This window comes from Gossypium raimondii, chromosome 5 (genome assembly GCF_025698545.1).
Source record: "Gossypium raimondii isolate GPD5lz chromosome 5, ASM2569854v1, whole genome shotgun sequence".
Taxonomy (NCBI): domain Eukaryota; kingdom Viridiplantae; phylum Streptophyta; class Magnoliopsida; order Malvales; family Malvaceae; genus Gossypium; species Gossypium raimondii.
The window spans coordinates 53,113,333-53,134,153 of record NC_068569.1 but is presented as its reverse complement, the minus strand read 5'-3'; the positions used below and the strand labels follow the sequence as shown (position 1 = coordinate 53,134,153).

Sequence of the window (20,821 nt, the reverse complement as noted above, 5' to 3'; positions counted from 1 at the left end):
TGCGCATAGAATAAACAAACCATATACTGAACGATAAAGCTCAATGTTACTTCTATGATTCAAGTCAATAAAAACAAAAGTATTAACATAAAAAGTACATAATCATTATATGATCAAGTTTCAACCATTTCATTTACAATTCATGTATCGAATGCCAAAATTATGCACAACTCATTTTACAAACCATATGCATATTTCATATATATGAATAAATACATACCAATTTCATCAACATTCCATAGCCCTTATTTTACTCTTGTCATCCCGGGTTGCCTGGTAACGATGACTTTTAGAATTTAAATGTTCCACCATCCTAGGTGGCCTAGTAATGATGGTTCTCACTTCGATTTTCTACCATTCTAGATGGCCCAACAACAATGGCTTCCACTATCTGTATATTCTACCATCTCGGATGTCTCGACAACAATGGTTTTCACAGTTTATGTAATTTATCATCCTGAGTGGCCTGACAGCAATGGTTTTCATTATTTGCATATTTTACCATCCCGGATAGCTCGACTATGATAGTTTTTACAATTTACACAATTTACATCCCGGGTGACCCAACAACGATGGTTTTCATTATTTGCATATTCTACCATCTCGGGTGGCCAGGTAATGATGGTTCTCACTTCGATTTTCTACAATCCTAGATGGCCCAACAACAATGGCTTCCACTATCTGTATATTCTACCATCTCGGATGTCTTGACAATGATGGTTTTCATAGTTTATGCAATTCATGATTCCAGGTGGCACGACAGCAATGGTTTTCATTATTTGCACATTTTACCATCCCGGATAGCTCGACAATGATAGTTTTTACAATTTACAAAATTTACCATCCCGAGTGGCCCAACAATGATGGTTTTCATTATTTGAATATTCTACCATCCCGGGTGGCTCAGTAATGATGATTTTTACAATTTACACAATTTACCATCCCGAGTGGCCCGTCAATGATGGTTTTCCATATTTTGATGACCCTATGGCATGTAAACTAACTCGACTCTACCCAAGACAGTAAGGTAACCACTAAATCAATAAACATCATAATCACACATCATAGTTTATATTAAGCTCATTTATGCTATATTCAATTCAATCCAATTCTCAACCTTCAATATCATCATATATAAACCAAGTCTTGAAACAGTAATACGCTTACCTCGATAGGCAGATTTGCAACTATCACATATATGTATATATATGCATATGCATATGTGTTAACTATGACTCATATTTCAGTCAAACTTGAGAAATAATCTTCTAATTAAACTTTGTTTATTTGTTTTAATCAAAGTCTGATTAGTTTAGATTATTTTATTATTTGACCTATGAATTTAGCCTATAAATAGGCTCTTTTACAACCTTAGAAAATACACCCATTAGAGATCAGAACTCATAACACATTTAGAGAATTTTGTGTTTACGTTTAAGGGTTCTTTATTTTCGAGTTTTTTGGGGTTTAGTTTTTATCTTCATCTTTTGTACTATTTGTTCTTTTGCCAATATAATAAAATTATCTTTGCCTGTGGTTTTTTATCCTCTTTGGAGGGGTTTTTCCACGTTAAATTTGTGTGTTCAATTTCTCAATTTGTTCTGCTATTTTTTTACTTATTGCTTAATCGAGTCGATCCCAACAGTGGTATCAGAACTAGTTTAATTTTCATAAATCAGCCTGTTTAGAGATGGCAACAACAAGGTTTGAAATTGAGAAGTTCGATGGTGAGACAAATTTCAATCTATGGCAAGTTCGGATGATGGTAATTCTAGTTCAAACCAGTTTGAAAAATGTTGTTACTGGGAAAAAGCCTAAGAATCAAAATCAATTAGAATGGGAAGAGCTTGATGAAAAGGCCTTGTCTGCAATCCAATTGTGCCTCGCGAATACGGTATTGCAGGAGGTATTTGTAACATTTCTAACCCGTATCCATTGCCGAAACAAGGTTTCAGAGTATTACCAAAGTTTACAGATTAAATAATAAGACATTTCATATCATATAGTATTTATGCCAAAATCCAATCAAAATCAAACATATTATCCCTTATTCGAGCCTTCGAGTCCTAAAATACATGTTAGAAATAAGTCAGGACTAAATCAGGTATTCAAAATTTTTTTCAGAAAATATTAAAATTTTTCAAATATGCAAGGGACACACTCCCATGTGGCTAGGCCTTGTGTCTTACACGACACGGTCAGGAGACACTCATGTCTCAAGCCGTATAGGCATTTAATAGGGGCTCACGACCGTGTCCCAGCCCGTGTTCAAACTTGTGAGCTCTCTAACTTGGGTCACACAGCCCAGCCACATGCTCGTATGCTAGGCCGTGTGAGCATTTTGTTTTGTGCAATTTTAAGATACACGGGACACACTGCCGTGTCACCTGGCCGAGTGTCACACACTGCTGAGACACACACGTCTCTGCCATGTGGACAAAAATAGGTCATTTTCCTAGCCATACTTCTCACCCAATTTTTCATCAACCTAAATCAACATTTTTGGACATCAACAAGCCATAATAAGGCATTCAATTCAAGCCAAAATCAATACTTAATTATGTAATACTATCACATATCAACAATATGCCCTTAGGCTATCTGAATGACAATATAACTCCTATCAACCAAATAACCAATTTCACCTACGTGACCAAATACATATATGCATAATTTACCAAATATACTAATTCAACCCAACCATCAATATAGTTATAAGATTTCCATCATTAAACCGTTTCAAACACACATCAAACATGATAATACCATTTATATATACACATCAAAATATATCTATTACAAGCCATTCAAATGGCTAGTTCCATTAAAATATTTATATGCCATCATTGGCCAAGTTAACCTATACATGTCATTATAACCAAAATTAATTTACAGAATATACCGAAAAGGTCGTTGGATAGTATGAATCAATTCCGCCCAGCTTCCAACCCAGACGAGTTTTCGAATTACTATAAAACATGAAAAATAACACGGAGTAAGCATTTAATGCTTAGTAAGTTCGTATAGCATGGAAATTAACTTACCATTTAATCACATTTAAGGTAAGCATGCTAATATAACCAAACCAATTTAGCCAAAAGCCTAAACACATATCCTCAACATGTTAGTCATGTAACACTTTCAATAACCAATAAACATGGATGTACATAATCACTAGGCAAGATTCACATACATGTATCATCCATCTCATATTTCAATATATCATGTAATATAATTTCCATGTAATTCAAGTATATACTCGTAATTGTTCATTTCAAACTCATATTGTTTCAGATCAGAACTTTGCCCGTTGAACCATATAAAATATCGTTGGATACACGGGTAGTACACACAAAATGTACAAATCAGTAATCCATCAATTCATGTACTTGTATGTGTCACGGGCCGCAGTTCAAAGCCCGTGACCATCGCACCAAATGCATCCAATAGAGGTCTATTGCTTAGATGGGGATCATTTGGCCTACGAGAACTGGCCCGATTCAAAGAGCTATTGGACAAGCCTATCAGATTGAAGCCTAGTTGGCCCAATAATGAAGAGATGTCAACTTAGGCTAATATGGTAACAAATCTTAGAAGATAGAGGGAATCATATCTTGTAAAGATTAGATTAGATTTGATAAGGCTTATCTTGTAAATCCCTAAAATTAAGGGATATGGTTAAATCTCATCCGTCGATGTAAATGTATCTTGACCGTCGGTTTTGGAGGAGCTCAACTATAAATAAAGAGCCTCCCCCTCAGTTGTACTCACTCCATTCATTGTTTCATTATTCTTTGTGAATAAGAGAAATAGAGAGCATTTACTCAAACACTTTGCGAACGTTCTTTCTGTTGTTCTTTGTTGTTCTTTATTGTTCTTCTTTTGGCATAAACCGCTTCCGCTCTTATATTTGGTGCCTTGGAGGAGTTCTAAAAGAATCCTCCCTTGAGTTAAGGCTGACTTGGGCGAGTTTGGACGAACGGATCGCCTAAGGCCGCACGGATTGCGAGACAAAAGGTCTAGCCCCGTGACATATGCTTATACAAGCATGTAAATGGGAAGCTCATGTGAGCTGAGTATCGGGAAGCTCATGAGAGCCGTAAATCGGGTAGCTGAGGAGAGCTATTAATCAGAAAGCTCATACGAGCCAAATATCGGGAATCTCATAAGATCTGTGGTGTGTCCGCAACACATGCTAGACCACAACCAAAATGGGAACCCTAGTGACATTTCATTTGTATCCTTTGAATTTTTAAGGTTCAAATGGGATTCAGTACTTGCCGAATATGTGATCAATAACTATACATGGAAATTATACAAATAACACACAATAATATTCAATTAAAAACATATAAATATACAATTTAGTTACACAAACTTACCTCGATAAGTTTTCATAGATACGAAGGTTACTAATCCGATACTTTTTTTTTGCCTCGATCTAACTCCGTGTTAGGTATATCCGGAACTATACGAATGAATTTAACTTAATTTAATATAATTTATATTCAATTTAATCCAACACACATCTTTGACAAAATTACTATTTTGCCCATATACTTTTAATTTATTACAATTTAGTCCCTAGGCTCAAAAATTAAAATTCATACAATTTAATCATTATTCAAGCCTAGTTGATTCTCATACATATAAATAGCCACCCATTTATTTCAAAAATTTAGAATTTTTCCATAAAATTTTCATATTTTCAATTTAGTCCCTAATTGACAATTTCATCAAATTTCTCTTTATAAAAGTTGTTTACCTAACAACAACCTTTCATTTTCTATCATAAAGCTTCAAAATTCAACTATACTCATCCATGGAAAAACCTTAATACTTTAACAATTTTGCAATTTAATCCCCGAGATAGTTAGATTAAGCTATTACGATCTTGGAAACATAAAAATCATTAAAAATGGAACAAAAATACTTACCTAATTAAGCAAAATAAGCTTGCTAAAACTCAACTTCCATGGTTAGGGTTTCCATGTGTTTTTGATGAAAGATGATGAAAATAGATTTTTTTTCTTTTATTTACTATTACTTTAAATCTTTAATTTCCAAAATTAACCTTAATAATTTACCCAATTTCTAATGATGAATAATCATTCTTATCCACTAACTCCTCTAAATGGTCTATTTTCTATATAAAGACCTCAAATTTTAAATTCCATAGCTATTTGATACATTTAGCTACTAAAATTTAACTTTTGCACTTTATACAATTTAGTCCTTTGAATCAAGCTAGGCATGTAAACGGTAAAATTTCTTAACGACATTTTCATACGATATTTATATCATACTGTAGACCATAAAATAATATTAAAATAAATTTTCTTCTGACTTCGAATTTGTGGTCCTTAAACCACTGTTCTGATTTCACTGAAAACGGGTTGTTATAGTATTGATGGAGAAGACCTCATCCGCCTTGTGGAAAAGGTTAGAAACTCTTTATGCGACTAGGTCTCTGGCTAACCGTTTAGTGTTGAAACAACATCGATTTATGTTTCGCATGAACGAATATAAGCTTTTTAGAGATCACATCAGTCAATTCATTACTCTTTTAAATGATTTAAAGAATGTTGAGGTTTAGATTGACGATAAAGATCAGGCTATGCTATTATTGTGCTCTTTACCTCCTTCATACAAGTCTTTTAGGGAGACTCTAATTTATGGTAGAGATAAACTCTCGTTCGAATATATGAAGGGTCATTTGTTGAGTAGAGACAAACTCGACAATGAGTTTGGTTTGGATAGCAAGGCAGATAGGCAAGCTTCCAGTTTGGTAGCATCAAAGAAACGAGACAAAAGGTGTCGCTATTGTAAAAATTTAGGTCACGTCAAAACATATTGTTATAAACTATGAAATAAAAGAGCTGTTGAGAGTAACGAGGAAGATGTAGCAGGTGCTAATTTGGCCGATGAAAGCGGTGATAATTTCTTGTTAATGTCAGCGAGTGATAACTCCAAGCTTACGTCCGAGTAGGTCCTAGATTCGGGATGTTCTTTCCACATGTGTCCCAATAGAGAATGGTTCTCCATATACAGTTTGGTTGAAGGTGGAGTTGTGTGCATGGGAAACGGTTCATCCAGTAAGGTAATTGGTATTGGTACTGTTAAAATTAGGATGCACGACGGGATGATTGGGACACTCTCAGATGTCAGGTATGTACCTGATTTATGAAAGAATCTCATCTTCTTGAGTATTTTAAACTTGAAAGGATGTAGAATCAACATCGAGTCGAGTGGCATTAAAGTATCTCGTGAAGCTCTCATTTTGTTAAAAGGTAAAAGAACGAACAGTTTTTATATTCTGAAAGGTTCTACAGTGACCAGTGAAATCGGACGTCCTTCGTCCGTTACGGAGTCGAAGTCAAATCATTTGGAGCGGAGGCAACTTCGTCATAGGAGGGAAAAAGTATGACAGTCTCGTTGAAGAGAGGGTTTTTTTTTATGCAGGTTTTGAAAAGTTAAGGCACTGTGTTTGTGAAAATCAGACTTTAGTTAGTTTTGATTTGGTAGTGTACAAGTCGAAGGCTAGAAGTCTTCTAGTTTCTAAGCACAAATTCGACTCAATTAATTCCCTACATAGTTCAAGATAGGCCCTATAATCACTGAATTTTATCCGGGAATAAATTTGTGTTAAATTTTTTTTTGCATTTTGACCCTTAAACTTTTCTAAAATTACATTTTAACCCCTAAACTTTTTCAAAATTACATTTAAACCCCTAAATATTTTGAAATTACATTTCAACCTCTAAACTTTCTCAAAATTATATTTTGACCCTAAACTTTCTCAAAATTACGTTTCGACCCCAAAAGTTTTGCTGCCATTACATTTTGGTCCTCCGGCAAAGAATCAGTATAATTTATACCTGAACTGCATGCCGGCCTAGCCCTCCCTACCCACTTGCAACCTACAAAAAAGAAGATAAAATATCAAAATAAAAAGGGTTTTTCAACCCCAAAAATGGGGAGCGAAGCAAGGAAGCAAAAAGAAAAAACAATAAAATTTTTTATAGAAAAATCAAGCAAAAACAGCAGCCTCATTGCCACAGTGCGTCGTCAAACCGCCACCACCGTTATACTCCCATCTACTACCACCAAAGAAAGCAAATCAAGCAAAAAATCATCAAAGAAAAATACCCACAAAAAAAAGGAGCAGGCAAAGAAGAAAAGAGGGAGAAAATGAGAGCTCACAAGACGCCGCCGTCATCGGTCGTTTAATCTGCAGCAGGAGGAAGCACTGCAAAGACAAGAGAAATAGGCGGGAGGGCTGATCGGGGAGGAAGAAAGAAAGGAAGAAAGAAAAAAGAAGAAAAAGAGAAAGAAAGAAGAAGAAGAAGAAGAAAGAAAAAGGAAAAAGGAAAAAGAAAAAGAAGAAAAAAATAATAATATTTTTTCAACAGTCGGGTCAAACCAACCCGACCCGAACTGGTCGACCCGACTGACGACCCGACCCGACCCGACTGCTTCAGGCCCTAAAAAAAAAGGCAAAGCCCCCTCCCCAAAAAAAAGCAAAACAAAACAAAAAAGAAAGCAGGCCATTTTGGGCAACCCAAGAGCCCATTTGCACAAGCTCAAGAGCCCAGGCCCACCAAGAGGCCCAGCCAGACAAGACTAGCCCAAAGAGCCCAAAAGAAGCGAGCCGAAAAAAAGAGAAGAAAAAAAGGGAAGAAAAAAAGAGAAAAAAGAAAAAAAGGAAAAACGAAAAAAAAGGTTCAATTTGTGGGACCCGTTCGAAAAAATTCGTGTTTCGAGATCCTTTCGGTAATTTCATTTTTTAATTTTGATTTAATGCTCGTATTTTTTTCGTTTTAATATTATTAGTATTTTTGTATTTATATTTTTAATTTTTAATTTTTAATTTAATTTAATTTTAATTTTATTTTATTTTAAATACTTTTAATAAATAAGGCAACGAATCGATTTAACATAAACTCGTTGATTTCATCGCTATGTTGGGTGAATATCACCGGTTCGCGCTAAAATCGATACGCCCTTTTAAAAATTGAAAATATTCAAAAAAATCTCATGATTTCAAAAAATTTCTATCTTTCAAAATTTTTCATGTCTTCAAAAAATTTTTCTCGTGTTTCAAAAAAATAGTCGTGTTTTCAAAAATAAGGCAGCGAATCGATTTGACACTAATTTGTTGATTTCATTGCTATGTTGAGTGAATATCATCGGTTCGTGTTAAATACGATACTTGCTTAATAAAAAATCGAAAAGTTTGTGTAAAAAAAAATTCCCGTGTTTCAAAAATTTTTGTGTTTTCAAAAATTCTCGTGTTTTCAAAAATTTCAGTGTTTCAAAAATTCCCGTGTTTTAAAAATTTCTGTATTTTCAGAAATTTTCGTATTTTCAAAAAAAAATCTGTGTTTCAAAAATCCTCTTGTTTTCAAAAAAATTTGCTTTGTTTTCAAAAGTTTTCGTATTTCGGAAATTTTCTTGTTTTCAAAAAAATTCCGTGTTTCATAAATTTCCGTATTTTCAAAAAAATTCCGTGTTTCATAAATTTCCGTGTTTTCAAAAAAAATTCCCGTTTTCTTAAAAAATTTTCGTGTTTTCAAAAATTTTCTTAAAAAATTTTCGTGTTTTCAAAAATTTTCTTAAATCCTCGTGTTTCGTATCTTATCAAAAATTTTATGTTTTCAAAAACAAATTTTGTGTCTTAAAAATTTTCGTGTTTCAAAAAGAAAATTCGTGTTTTCAAAAAAAAAATCTCGTGTTTCAAAATTTTCGTGTTTTTAAAAAAAGTTTCGTGTTTCTAAAATTCTTGTATTTTTAAAAAAAATTCGTGTTTTCAAAAAAAAGAAAAAGTTGTTGTGCTTTAAAATTCTCGTGTTTTAATCGGATCACGACTAATATTAAATTGAACTCGTATTTTTGAAAATGAAGACAACGCACGTTTAACGAGATACCAATTTTGGGCGTCGCGAGGGTGCTAATACCTTCCTCGCGCGTAACTGACTCCCGAACGCTAATTTTCTTTGGATTTTCACGTAGACCTAAAATCACCTCTTTTTTTTAGAAAAAATTTAAAAATAATTTTTTCTTCTAAAAAGAGAATTTATTAGGTGTCCGATCACACCTAGAAAAAAGATCGGTGGCGACTCCTTTTTCAAATAAAATCGAGACACTGTTTTCAAACTTTCAATAATTACTTCGACTAGCGCCCATACCCGAAAATTTTTAGGTCGCTACAGGCCTGTGGCGAGCTTTGGAAAAGATTGTGTTGTGGAAATATGATTCAAGGTAGAGATTTGTTAAGTATGACTCATATTTCAATCAAATTTGAGAAATAATATTCTAGTTAAACTTTGTTTATTTGTTTCAATCAAACTCTAATTAGTCTAAATTATTTTATTATTTGACCTATGAATTTAGCCTATAAATAGGCTCATTTACAACCTTAGAAAAAACACCATTAGAGATTAGAACTCATAACACATTTAAAGAATTTTGTGTTTACGTTTGAGGGTTCTTTGTTTTCGGGTTCTTTGTTTTCGGGTTTTTGGGGTTTAGTTTTTATCTCCATCTTTTGTACTCTTCGTTCTTTTGCCATTATAGTAAAATTATCTTTGTCCGTGTTTTTTATCCTCTTTGGAGCGGTTTTGCCATGTTAAATTTGTGTGTTCAATTTCTCAATTTATTCCGCTATTTTTTTACTTGTTGCTTAATCGGGTCGATCCCAACAATATGTATTGAACTTGAATCATAAAAGTACAAACTGAAATTGTTCATTACTCATCTACGATTTTCGACTTTCCCTTCTCTCGTGACGGCTCGACGTCAAATTTAGCTATGTTTGATAATTCAATAATAAAACAATATTGGTTTACATCCAATTCACAACTAAATAAATAGTCAAGCATTTTTCATTTTATTCAATTTAGTCATTTTATCCAGTTACTCATATTTTTAAATATCTAACATCGAATCAAAATCCAATTTCATATTCTTTCATTAAATACTTTATACTTCCTATCTATAATATAATTTCATGACAATTTCCAATTTATTCAATTTAGTCAATAATGTTTCAAAGTTATCTAACAAGCTTAATTTAGCTTCTAATTTAGTCTTTTTACAATCTAAGCCTATTAACTATCAATTTCTTCAAATTAAGCTCAAAATCATCAATTTCTCTCTAATGACAATTTGCTAAAAACTAAAATATTGAACAAATTACTATATCAGCTATCTAAGTAAAGCTCCAATGATAAAAAGTTCATAAAATTTGAAGAAAATAGCTTAATTACCTTATGAATTAAATTGGCCGAATGTTTGCTTACAAACTTAAGAGTTTATTTCTTTTCTTTTCTTTTCTTAATTTAGACTGTGGAAGAAAATGAACTTCATCTTTCATTCCACTATATTGTTATATATACATAGTTTAATGTTTAATTAACCTAGATTAAACAACATGGCTAGAGTTAAATTATCTTTCAAAATAAGTTGTACTTGGACTTGACTTTTGCTATGTTATAAAAAAACACTCAAGAAAGTACATCAACTTATGCTTGGAATAAGAGCCAAATTGCTTTCCCATCCTATGATATCCTCTAAGGCATGCACCCATCATCGCATTGTCGAATTCCACTGCCAATTTTTGAAGGATAAACTACATCAACTATCTTTCAACTACATATTAAATTTTGAGTTATTCGAATGATTTTAATCAACTCGAATAAGTAAAGTTCGAGTCGAGTTAAATTTTACAAATTAAATAATTGAAATAATTGAATAACAGTTTGGTCTAATACCTTTTTGGTCCCTTTCAATTTTAAAATGAGAAAATTGATCTCTCTCAATAAAAATACAAAATAATTCAAAATAATTTTTAAATTCAAAATATTTACAAAATTCTAAAATTATAAAAATCTAAATAAGATATAAAAAATTAAAATTTTAAAATTTTTCTAAAATAATAATTTTTGGGTCTAAATAAGTTAATTAATTATTCAAGTTTGTCATCTTATTAATTATTACTATTTTGCTTTATAAAGGTTTTCAAATATATATGGTTTCAAATTTATATACTCTAACATTAAAATAGTTATATTGTAATAAGATTTTAATTTAACATTTAACATTTTTTAATTTAACTCAAACAATTTCACTTGATTCGACTTAACTCGAATTTCATTTCACTCGACTTGATTTGAAAAAAAATTAAATCGAGTTAGGATGATAAAACAAGACTCGTTAACTCAATTAGCTTGAAATTTTTTTACTCGATTCGATGGAACACTCATCCTTAATTTTGATCGCTCAGCTTTTAAAACGTACATAATAGTCATTACTAATTGTTACATTGGTGCCACTCATTCATTATCTCACATTAAAATGATGATGTGACACATTAATTAAAGGGCTAATAACAAATTTTGTCCTTGAAAATATAAATATAATTATTCTAAAAAAAGTTAAAAATCTTAAAAATAAACTAAAATTATTAAAAATATAAAATGTATTATAAAAATTAAATAAAAAATTATATTAATATTAAATAAAATAAAAACCCTCCCCACCGTGAATAAGGTCAAGGTGATGCAATCTCTGAAAATCAATGTTGTAAGGGATGTAAGTAAATGGATACCTTGAGGCAAATATTTCAGGTTCTGGCATCCCGTAATGGCTAAAAACCTTAAACAGATTAAGCGCCCCACTCCATTCTCGGGTAGAAACCTCTGTTTCGTGGTTATCGATTGCATAGTGAGACCGCTCAAGTTCTGTACATCTTTTGGCAACTCTTCGACAGTCGTACACCCATCAAGTATCAAAGTCTGCAAATTTTGTAGCAAGCAAATGAAATTTGGGATTTCCTTAACTCTTTTCATTCTTGGGAAGGAGATGGAGGGGAAGGGGAGACAGTGGCGGAAAGGGAGAGGGACGACAGGGGGAAGACTGTGGGGGAGGGTTTATTTCATTTTATATTAATATAATTATTTTTATTTAATATAAATATTAAAAAATTATATTACATTTTATATTTTTAATAATTTTAAATTATTTTTATAATAATTATTAAGAATATATTTTAAAATATCATAATAATATTTTGTTTATATTTTAGGACCAAATTGGTTGTTAGTCTTTTAAATTAACGTGTCACGTCATCGTCTTAACATGAGATAATAGATGAGTGGTACAAATGTAACAATCTGATAACGCTAATAGTTACTAAATAAGTTTTAAAAGTTGAGTGATTGAAATATAATTTGATACAAAGTTCATAAATAATTGATATAGTTTACTCATTTTTAAAAGCCTTTCGGCTAGGTTTTGACCATCAAATACTACCCATAACTGAATTTTATTAATCTTTGATGAATTGGGGTTTATATTTGGTAACTATTTTCATATCGAGGCTTGAATTTTTCTTTATTCAAGTTAATATTTGAATTTGGCAATTACTTGCATGTTGAAGCCTGAGCTAGATAATTGTTACCATATTTTGGAGCTTGCACTATTTTTTTTCCCAAATTAACCTTTAAACTTGGCAAATGTTATCATATTTAAGGGTTTTTGTAAAATATTATAAAAAATAAAATTAACCAAAATATCATAACTTTTTATTTACAAAATATTACTTTTTTATTATTTACTTAAAATATACAAAAAAAAAAAAAAAAAAAAAACTGCAAAAGCACGCAAAAGTCGACAAGCTGATCGGGCTAATCACATTAATTTGCACAAAGGTGCCAAAGATTAGTGGCACCAATGGTGCCAAAGTGATTGCCGGCTCCAATGGTGCCAAATGACTAAAATTGGGCTAATTGCCTTCTAAGCTCTCATTATTTATTATTTTCTTTTTATTTCCCTTCAACTCATTTTTTTATTTAATAACTCTATTTTAATTTAATAAAGTTTATTAAATTAAAATAGAGTTATTAAATGAGAGAATTCTAATTAAGTGACCATTTACAGTTTCAAGGACTTGACATGCAAATTTACCATTTTGAATTTTGAAAGTGAATTGCTGCTATGCGCATTAAAATTGAAATGTGGCTAATTCCCTTCTAAGCCCTCCTTAGAATTCTAATTAAGTAATAACTCTATTTTAATTTTATATAAACTATTCTCATTTAATAACTCTATTTTAATTTAAATGAGAATAGTTTATTAAATTAAAATAGAGTTAATTAAATACAAAAATGAGTTGAAGTGGAATAAAAAGAAAATAATAAATACGGAGGGCTTAGAAGGCAATTAGCCACATTTCAATTTTAGTGCGCACAGCAGCAGCAATTCACTTTCAAAATTCAAAATGGTAAATTTGCATGTTAGGTCCTTAAAACTGCAAATGGTCACTTAATTAGAATTCTCTCATTTAATAACTCTATTTTAATTTTAAAAAATTAAGTATTACTTAATAGTTTATTAAATTAAAATAGAGTTATTAAATGAGAATATTTTATTAAATTAAAATAGAGTTATTAAATAAAAAAATGAGTTGAAGGGGAATAAATAGAAAATAATAAATAAGGAGGGCTTAGAAGGCAATTAGCCCAATTTTAGTCCTTTGGCACCATTGGTGCCGGCAGTCACTTTGGCACCATTGGTGCCACCAATCTCTTTGGCACATTTGGTGCCGCCAATGTAATTAGCCTGATCAGACTGGTGTCAGCTTTTTGCAGGTTTTTGCAGATTTTTTTTATTTTTTTATATATTTTCGTAAATAATAAAAAAAGTAATATTTTGGTAAATAAAAAAATTATAATATTTTGGTTAATTTTTATTTTTTATAATATTTTTGTAAAAAAACCCCATATTTAAGCTTAAACTTAAGAATTTTAAGGAAATATCATAAATTAATTTAGGCAAAAAAATAGACTTAATGTAGGAACAATTGTTAAAGAATAAAAAATTTAAATTTCAATACGAGAACAATTACTAAATTTAGAAATTAATTTTAAAAAAATTTAATTGTAATATAGTATGAAATAATAACTTAATTAAAAATCAAAAAATAAATTGTTTAACAATTCACGGTGACAAAAGAGCTTGACCTTTTTTTTTTCTTGACAAAAGTCAAGACATTACATTTTCTCAGCGGCCTAACACATGTTAACGATCCAACGTGGCAAAAGCTTATTGGTTAGATGGTATAGAATGATTACCTGTATCCAGACTGTATTCAGTGCCGACGAAAGGAAGCCTTTTTTCTGTAGTTTCTAATGACAAATTTAATTTCGTCGGCAGCGATACGCAATCTCCATTCGTCGTCGTTTTAATCACGTGGTAGATCTAAAACTTTAAAGGGGAAATATTTTTGTTTTCACGTGTCCAACAAACGAAAGGTTGATTTATGAGTTGTTGCCTTTGCGTGGTGAAAGCAGTTAGTTCTCTTCACCGACACTCTCTTCCCCATCAATTTTGTCATTTTATTACGATGAAGACAATATTAAATATACAATCAATACTGTCTATAATATTAATTAATTAATTTTTTATATCCATTTAAATTTAATGTAATTTACACATAAAATATTTTCATTTATATACATAAAACTTTAATATTTATTTTAAAAAATAAATATATTAATTTATTATTCATTGGGTCTTAACTTAGTTAATATTCACATTATTGTCAGCATAAGAGAACGTAAGTTTGAACACGTTAAAGTATATTTGTGTTCTCCTTTCTATATTTTGTAAAATAAAAAATGGGTAAATTGTACTCAAAAGTCACTAAATTATTAGTAAATTTATATTCTGGTTATTTAATTTCAACAAGTTTTCATTTAGGTCGTTGGATTGTAAAATTGTTATATGACATTCTCTATTCGCACTACTTACACAAATCAAAAGCTCTCTCATTCCCCTTCTCTTTTACAGTTAAATTTTTTCATTAAATAGTTTTAAATGTTACAAATTTGTGAGCCAAAATCTAAATCTGATCTCTGATACTAACCACTAGGTCGACTTAGATTTAAGATATGCTATTCTATTCGCCAATGAGTACTGATTCACTGTATTGATAGTCGAATAATCGATTGGAGCTTGCTAAGTGAACTTAAAAAAAAAACCTTAACAGCCTAGTGACTTAAATGAAAATTTTTAAATAATTTAATAATCATTTTATAACTTTTTAAAATTAAATTATTAAAACGTCAATTCATTAAATATTTGGAATGAGAAAATAAGTTTTCTAATTTAATTGAAAATTGAAAACAAAAACGGAAATTGACTTTGCAAAACGTACTTTTATTTTAGTGGGTATCAATTCTTTATCATGAACAATGGAATCACCCTTTCCGTTTCGTGCAATACAAGCTGTAGATGTTGGTACCGCATGCTGTAAAATGTTGTACGCCCAGGGCTTCCAAAAAGGGCAGTTAATTATAGCGGGTATTTATTCCCTTTCTCGAACCCTCCTAAAATGCCCCTTCCAACTGCCTTTGCTTTCCCAATAAGCATCCCTTCAGTAATTTACAATCTATTTTTATTCACGTAATAATAAATTTAGTATTTTAATATTTTTTTATTAATTTATTTCTTATTTTTATATTAAATTTTATATTTAATATTTAAAAAAATTAAATTTAATCATCAACATTAAAAAAATAGAGTAATTATTTTTTTAACATAAACATTAATTAAAATATTAAATTTTTAAATATCGCGAGCAATTCATATTTATTTCATGTTAATTTTTAAATTTTATTTGGTTGAATTTTTTATGATTTTTAAATTATTTATCAATGTAATATATAAAAGACATAATATTATATTAACATGAAATACACGTGAATTATCATGTATTTTATCATACCAACATTGTTAAATGAATTAAATTTTAATCAGCATTTTCGTTAAAAAATATTTTGACATTTATTAAAAGATTAATAATCTAATTCAACTAAAAAATAAGAATCAAACTACAAAAAAAATATAAATGTTACGAACTAAATTTATTATTATAATTTTTCAAAATTTTAAATATTTTAAAGTTATTTTTGTTCTCATTTATGAATATAATTACAATTAATATATAAAATCGAAATAAATAAATTTTTTCTTTTTTGACAAAGAGGTGAAAACCCATTTTCAAAGTTAAGGTGATGTGTCATTTTCTTATTGAAAATACATTAAAAAGAAAAAACTACATATTTTTCCTTCAAATTTAATCATTTGCCTTGCATATTTAGCTACAAGGGGAGTTTGAGGAAGAGAAAGAACAAAGCAAAGAGAAAAATAGAAGAAGCCTTTGTTTGGGGTTCTTGAACTTAGCTTTCCATATATTCATCCATGGCTTCTAAGCTTCTTTTGATTGCTGTATTTGTTCTTGATCTCATTGCTTTTGGTTTAGCTGTTGCAGCTGAGCAAAGAAGAAGCACTGTAAGTCTGCTAACTTTCCCCTTCACTTTCTTTTATTGTTTTGGTTTACAATTAGTTCATACGATTTCTGGGTATACTGAAAGTTTGCAACCTTTTTTTTCTGGAAAACTAAGGAAAATAAAAGAAAGTGAGTTCTTTTGTTTGAAAAAAAGCGGTAAATGTTGATTTTAGCTTTCTGCGCTTTTTGTTTCATGTAAGAATTTTCTGATATTTGGAGCTTCCATCGATGTAGGGAAAGAAAAGAAACACAGTATTCAAGCTTGATCTTTTGTGTGCCTGTATATATACACATACACATACATATATATGTATTCTCTTTCTGCTAATCAAATAGTAACGGAAATTGATTCCATCATTTTATAATTCTCAATTGTGTATGAACTTCACCAGATCTCAGCTGAATTTCTATAAAAATAATAGATCTGAGTTTATGGTTTTGATCCTCTTTCACTAACTTAAAAAAGGTGCCTGGTCCCCTTGGTTAAATTGTTCAGCTTTAACTTTAGCCGCTCCAACATGTTAATGATTCAATTTAATCCCTTTGTTAGATTCAAAATTTACATTTTTGCTCCTCTCAAGAAGTTAAAAAATCAATTAAGCCATTTTAATACAGAGCTTTTATAAATTCTTTAGCTGTGAACCCCAAACTTTTATAAATTTACCCCATCACACTGGCTTTTCACCCCAGGGTCTAATGGAAGAACTAGTCTTTGCTAGATTTAGAAGCCAATCTGTTTCATCTTTTGAAACAATATTTTATGATCTAATCGGTGACGTTGACTAAATTATTGACAACCAATCAAGATATTGCTTTTTGTTTATTGTACCATATATGATACTTTAATATAAAGTATGATAGCTGATCTTCTAACACGTTCTAGTATTCTAATATATAATCAAAGGGTAAAAGTATCTTGATGGCTCTTGTATTATGAGTCAGATTGTTACTTAAAAAATGGGCAAGTTAGCACTTGTGCATTAGATCAAAGAGTAAATTGGTTTTTCTGTTAAAGTTTCCATCCATTTTTACCGTTAAAAATTAGTCTTTGCACGTCAGCACGAGGTACATGTGACGTTTGCTATGTTAGTTGTTAACAATTAAAATGGATAAAAATTTCAACATGAAAGACCTATTTGCTCCTTAATCTAATGTATAGGAATTAATCTGTTTATTTTCTGAGTAGAGGAGATAAAATGCAATCTGATTCATAATATAAGGGTCTCCATGATAATTTTATCGGGATCAAAGGTATATATCCAACATGATTATTGAGAAGGATTTTTTATTCCGCTTCAACTCAAAGCAGCTAACATTGGGTATATGTTTAATGGCAGGCCAAGATTGTGCAGGATAATGAAATTCAATACAACTATTGTGTGTATAACTCAGACATAGCAACTGGCTATGGTGTTGGTGCATTTTTGTTCCTCATGGCTAGCCAAGCCCTTATAATGGTTGCCAGCCGATGCTTTTGCTGTGGAAAGGCTTTGAACCCTAGTGGTTCAAGGGCTTGGGCAGTCATCCATTTCATTGTTTGCTGGTATGTAACCAACTTTAGGTCAAATTTATGGTTTTTACATATTTGAATGGTTTCACTCATTCTTTGAATTGCATGTGTATGGCAGGCTATTTTTCCTAATAGCCGAGATATGTTTGTTGGCCGGATCAGTACGGAATGCATACCACACAAAATACCGGACCATCTTCAGCGAGCAGCCACCGTCTTGTGAAACTTTGAGGAAGGGAGTGTTTGGTGCAGGGGCTGCCTTCATTTTCTTGACTGCTATTGTCAATAAGTTCTACTATATTTGCTACTCAAATGCTAGGGAAAACAGCTTCCGGCCATACGGTGGCGGCGGAGAGGCCGGTGTCGGCATGGGAGCCTACAAATAAGCTATGACCTCATGAACTCTATGCCATTGCCATCATTTTGCTTACTCCGTTGTCTGCTTTTCTTTTCTTTTTTGAGTTCCCTTTCGTGTTCTTTAAGGTTTCGATGTAGGAGATAGATCGTATTTCATATTATATTCACAAATTTTTTAATTTCATTTTCGTCCCCAGTCCAAGATTCTGTAAAATTTTGTGAAGTTTCTTGTATACAATCAAATAACAAAAAGATTGGCATTTGTTTTCCAGCTCTTCATGCAATGCTGGTTATGTATTTTTGAACGAATGACATAACCCAAGCCTGATTTAGAAAGCCCTTTTCTTCTCAATGGTGAAGTTTCAATTTTTGTTCCTATACTACTCTCCAATTTAATATTTAATTTTTATACTTCAATTTTTTACATAATTTTACACCTCAACTTGTAAACTTTTACAATGTCATTGATTAGCCCAAATGTTTTATTTTGATTAAAATAATAATGTAATTTTTAAGAGTTGTTAACACTATTAAAACTATCTTTTAAATTCGCGTCCATTAAAATGTTTTTTTGTTACATGGTTACCATATGAGTATTTAAAAAAAATTTAAAATGTCGCCCAATGAATCTCAGCAAAAAAAAAAATTAATGGTGTCAACAATTGGAGTTGAATTTTAAATTCAAAAATAAATAGATTAAATTCTTAAAAATTAAAGTAGGAAGACTAAATTCTAAATGCTCAAATACTACAGAAATTTGAAATATATTTTAACTTTCAAATTTTATTCTATAATTTGATCAAGAAACAATTAACTCAATTTGAAACGTGGTAGAGAACCATACTAGTTTAAGCTAATTGCGACGTCTTTGTGTATTTTTCTTTTGTCACAAAGCATTTTAGATTTATATAATTTTTCACAAGCTAATAATTTGTATTACACAAAATTTGATATGTTCACGGTAAAAGTATCACAAAACCTCTTATACTATACTTTAGATTGCATTATATCTCTTTTCTTGAAAAAAGAGAGCAAATTAGTTCTTGTATATTAGATTAGTGAGCAAAATAGTTCCTCCGTTAAAATTTAGTGCTTATATATAAGGTATAATAATCAATTTAGCTCTTAATCTTTACACATTTATTCAATTTAACTCCTACTCTTTTCTTGGAAGTAAATTAGAAAATTTTGAATCTAAAGAGGATGAAAGGTAAAAAAACCTTAGTAAAAATTAAAAAATTAATTAAGCCTTTTAAAATTTAAAATTATTAAACAAATCATGAAAATTATAAAATTTAATGGTTATAAGATTTTTTAAAAAATTGACCTCTACTCTTTTATTGGGTCGTTATTTTTAATGAAACTTTTATAATTTTAAAATTTTTATAACTTTTGTTTATAACTTTTATGCTTTTTAATAATTTTAAATTTTAAAAGGGTTTAATTGATTTTCTTAATTTGTTAGTAAGGCTTTTTTACCCTTTACCCTTATTAGTTTTAAAATCTTCTAATTTACTTCGATAAAATAGCAGGGTCAAATTGAATAAATGTAAAGGTTGAGAGCTAAATTTATTATTATACCTTATATATAAATACCAAAATAAGCATTTGAGGTGCAACTATAATAGAGGAGTTATTTTGTTTACTTATCTAACTTATAGAAGTTAATTTACCAATTTTCCCAATAAAAGAACTAAAACACAAGGTTTTATAGTACTTTTTACCTTATATATTCATATCACATTTCTTTTCATTTTATATTATATAATATTTCTACCATTTTTTTTCCATATTATACCAACATTACTAGATATCTAATCATGCAAGTCATACATTACTCATTTCTAGACATGGCGGTAGCATGTTGTATCTATTTCATTCATTGTCGAACACCCAACCATATCAGTTCACCTATCTACAATTTTACTTTAAAATATAAATCAATTTATTATTACCATTATATCAGAATAATACTATCTAAATCTAAATTATTTATTGAATATTTGAGTCCATTAAATATTTACATTTAGTAAGTCCATAAGACATTCAAATAAAAAATTAAAAATAAAATTAAAGTATTTTATTTTGTTAACCACAAAAATAAAACAAATTCAAATAATAGATATGTGAGAGTATGCCTAAAAATAATGGTCACATCAATTACAGATAAAGGTGTTCATACCAGAAAATAATTTTTTAAAATATTTACTTCTCAATAATCATGCACTTTATGTTTGTTCAAACTCCGCCCGACCCAAAATATGGACTTAAAATTGTGCTCAAACCTGTCTATATATATAAATGGCTAACCCAAGTCCATGTTAGCCACGCCTATATTAATTTTAAATTTCTTTGAAAACTATTTATATTCATTTTAATTTAATATCTTATATTTTTTATAATTTTCATTTATTACAATTTTATATATAGGCATTTAACATTTTTTAGATAATTTTGTCTCATTTTAATTTTTTTATCAATATTTACATTATAGTATTATATATTACTATAAATTTAATTTTTGTATGTGTTATAAATTACATAATATATGTAAAACCCCTAACCCATATCCGTCGCCAAAACAGGGTTACGGAGCATTACCG

The 20,821-nt window shown here is 30.2% G+C and overlaps 1 protein-coding gene across 1 annotated transcript; it reads left to right on the top strand.

The window, feature by feature from the left end:
- Nucleotides 1–16,146: 16,146 nt before the first annotated feature.
- On the top strand, nucleotides 16,147–18,489 carry LOC105768380 (uncharacterized). Its single transcript, XM_012588272.2, has 3 exons — nucleotides 16,147–16,353; nucleotides 17,689–17,894; nucleotides 17,980–18,489. Exons 1-3 carry the CDS (start codon nucleotides 16,264–16,266, stop codon nucleotides 18,245–18,247), a joined length of 564 nt encoding a protein of 187 aa, XP_012443726.1. The 5' UTR covers nucleotides 16,147–16,263; the 3' UTR covers nucleotides 18,248–18,489.
- The last annotated feature ends 2,332 nt before the right edge of the window (nucleotides 18,490–20,821 follow it).

Bases quoted from the DNA above. Each gene is read 5' to 3' on its own strand.
- LOC105768380 (XM_012588272.2), top strand. From the start codon at position 16,264: ATGGCTTCTAAGCTTCTTTTGATTGCTGTATTTGTTCTTGATCTCATT. The intron at 16,354-17,688 runs GTAAGTCTGCTA...GTTTAATGGCAG, and splicing joins CTGAGCAAAGAAGAAGCACT to GCCAAGATTGTGCAGGATAA. The intron at 17,895-17,979 runs GTATGTAACCAA...TGTGTATGGCAG, and splicing joins ATCCATTTCATTGTTTGCTG to GCTATTTTTCCTAATAGCCG.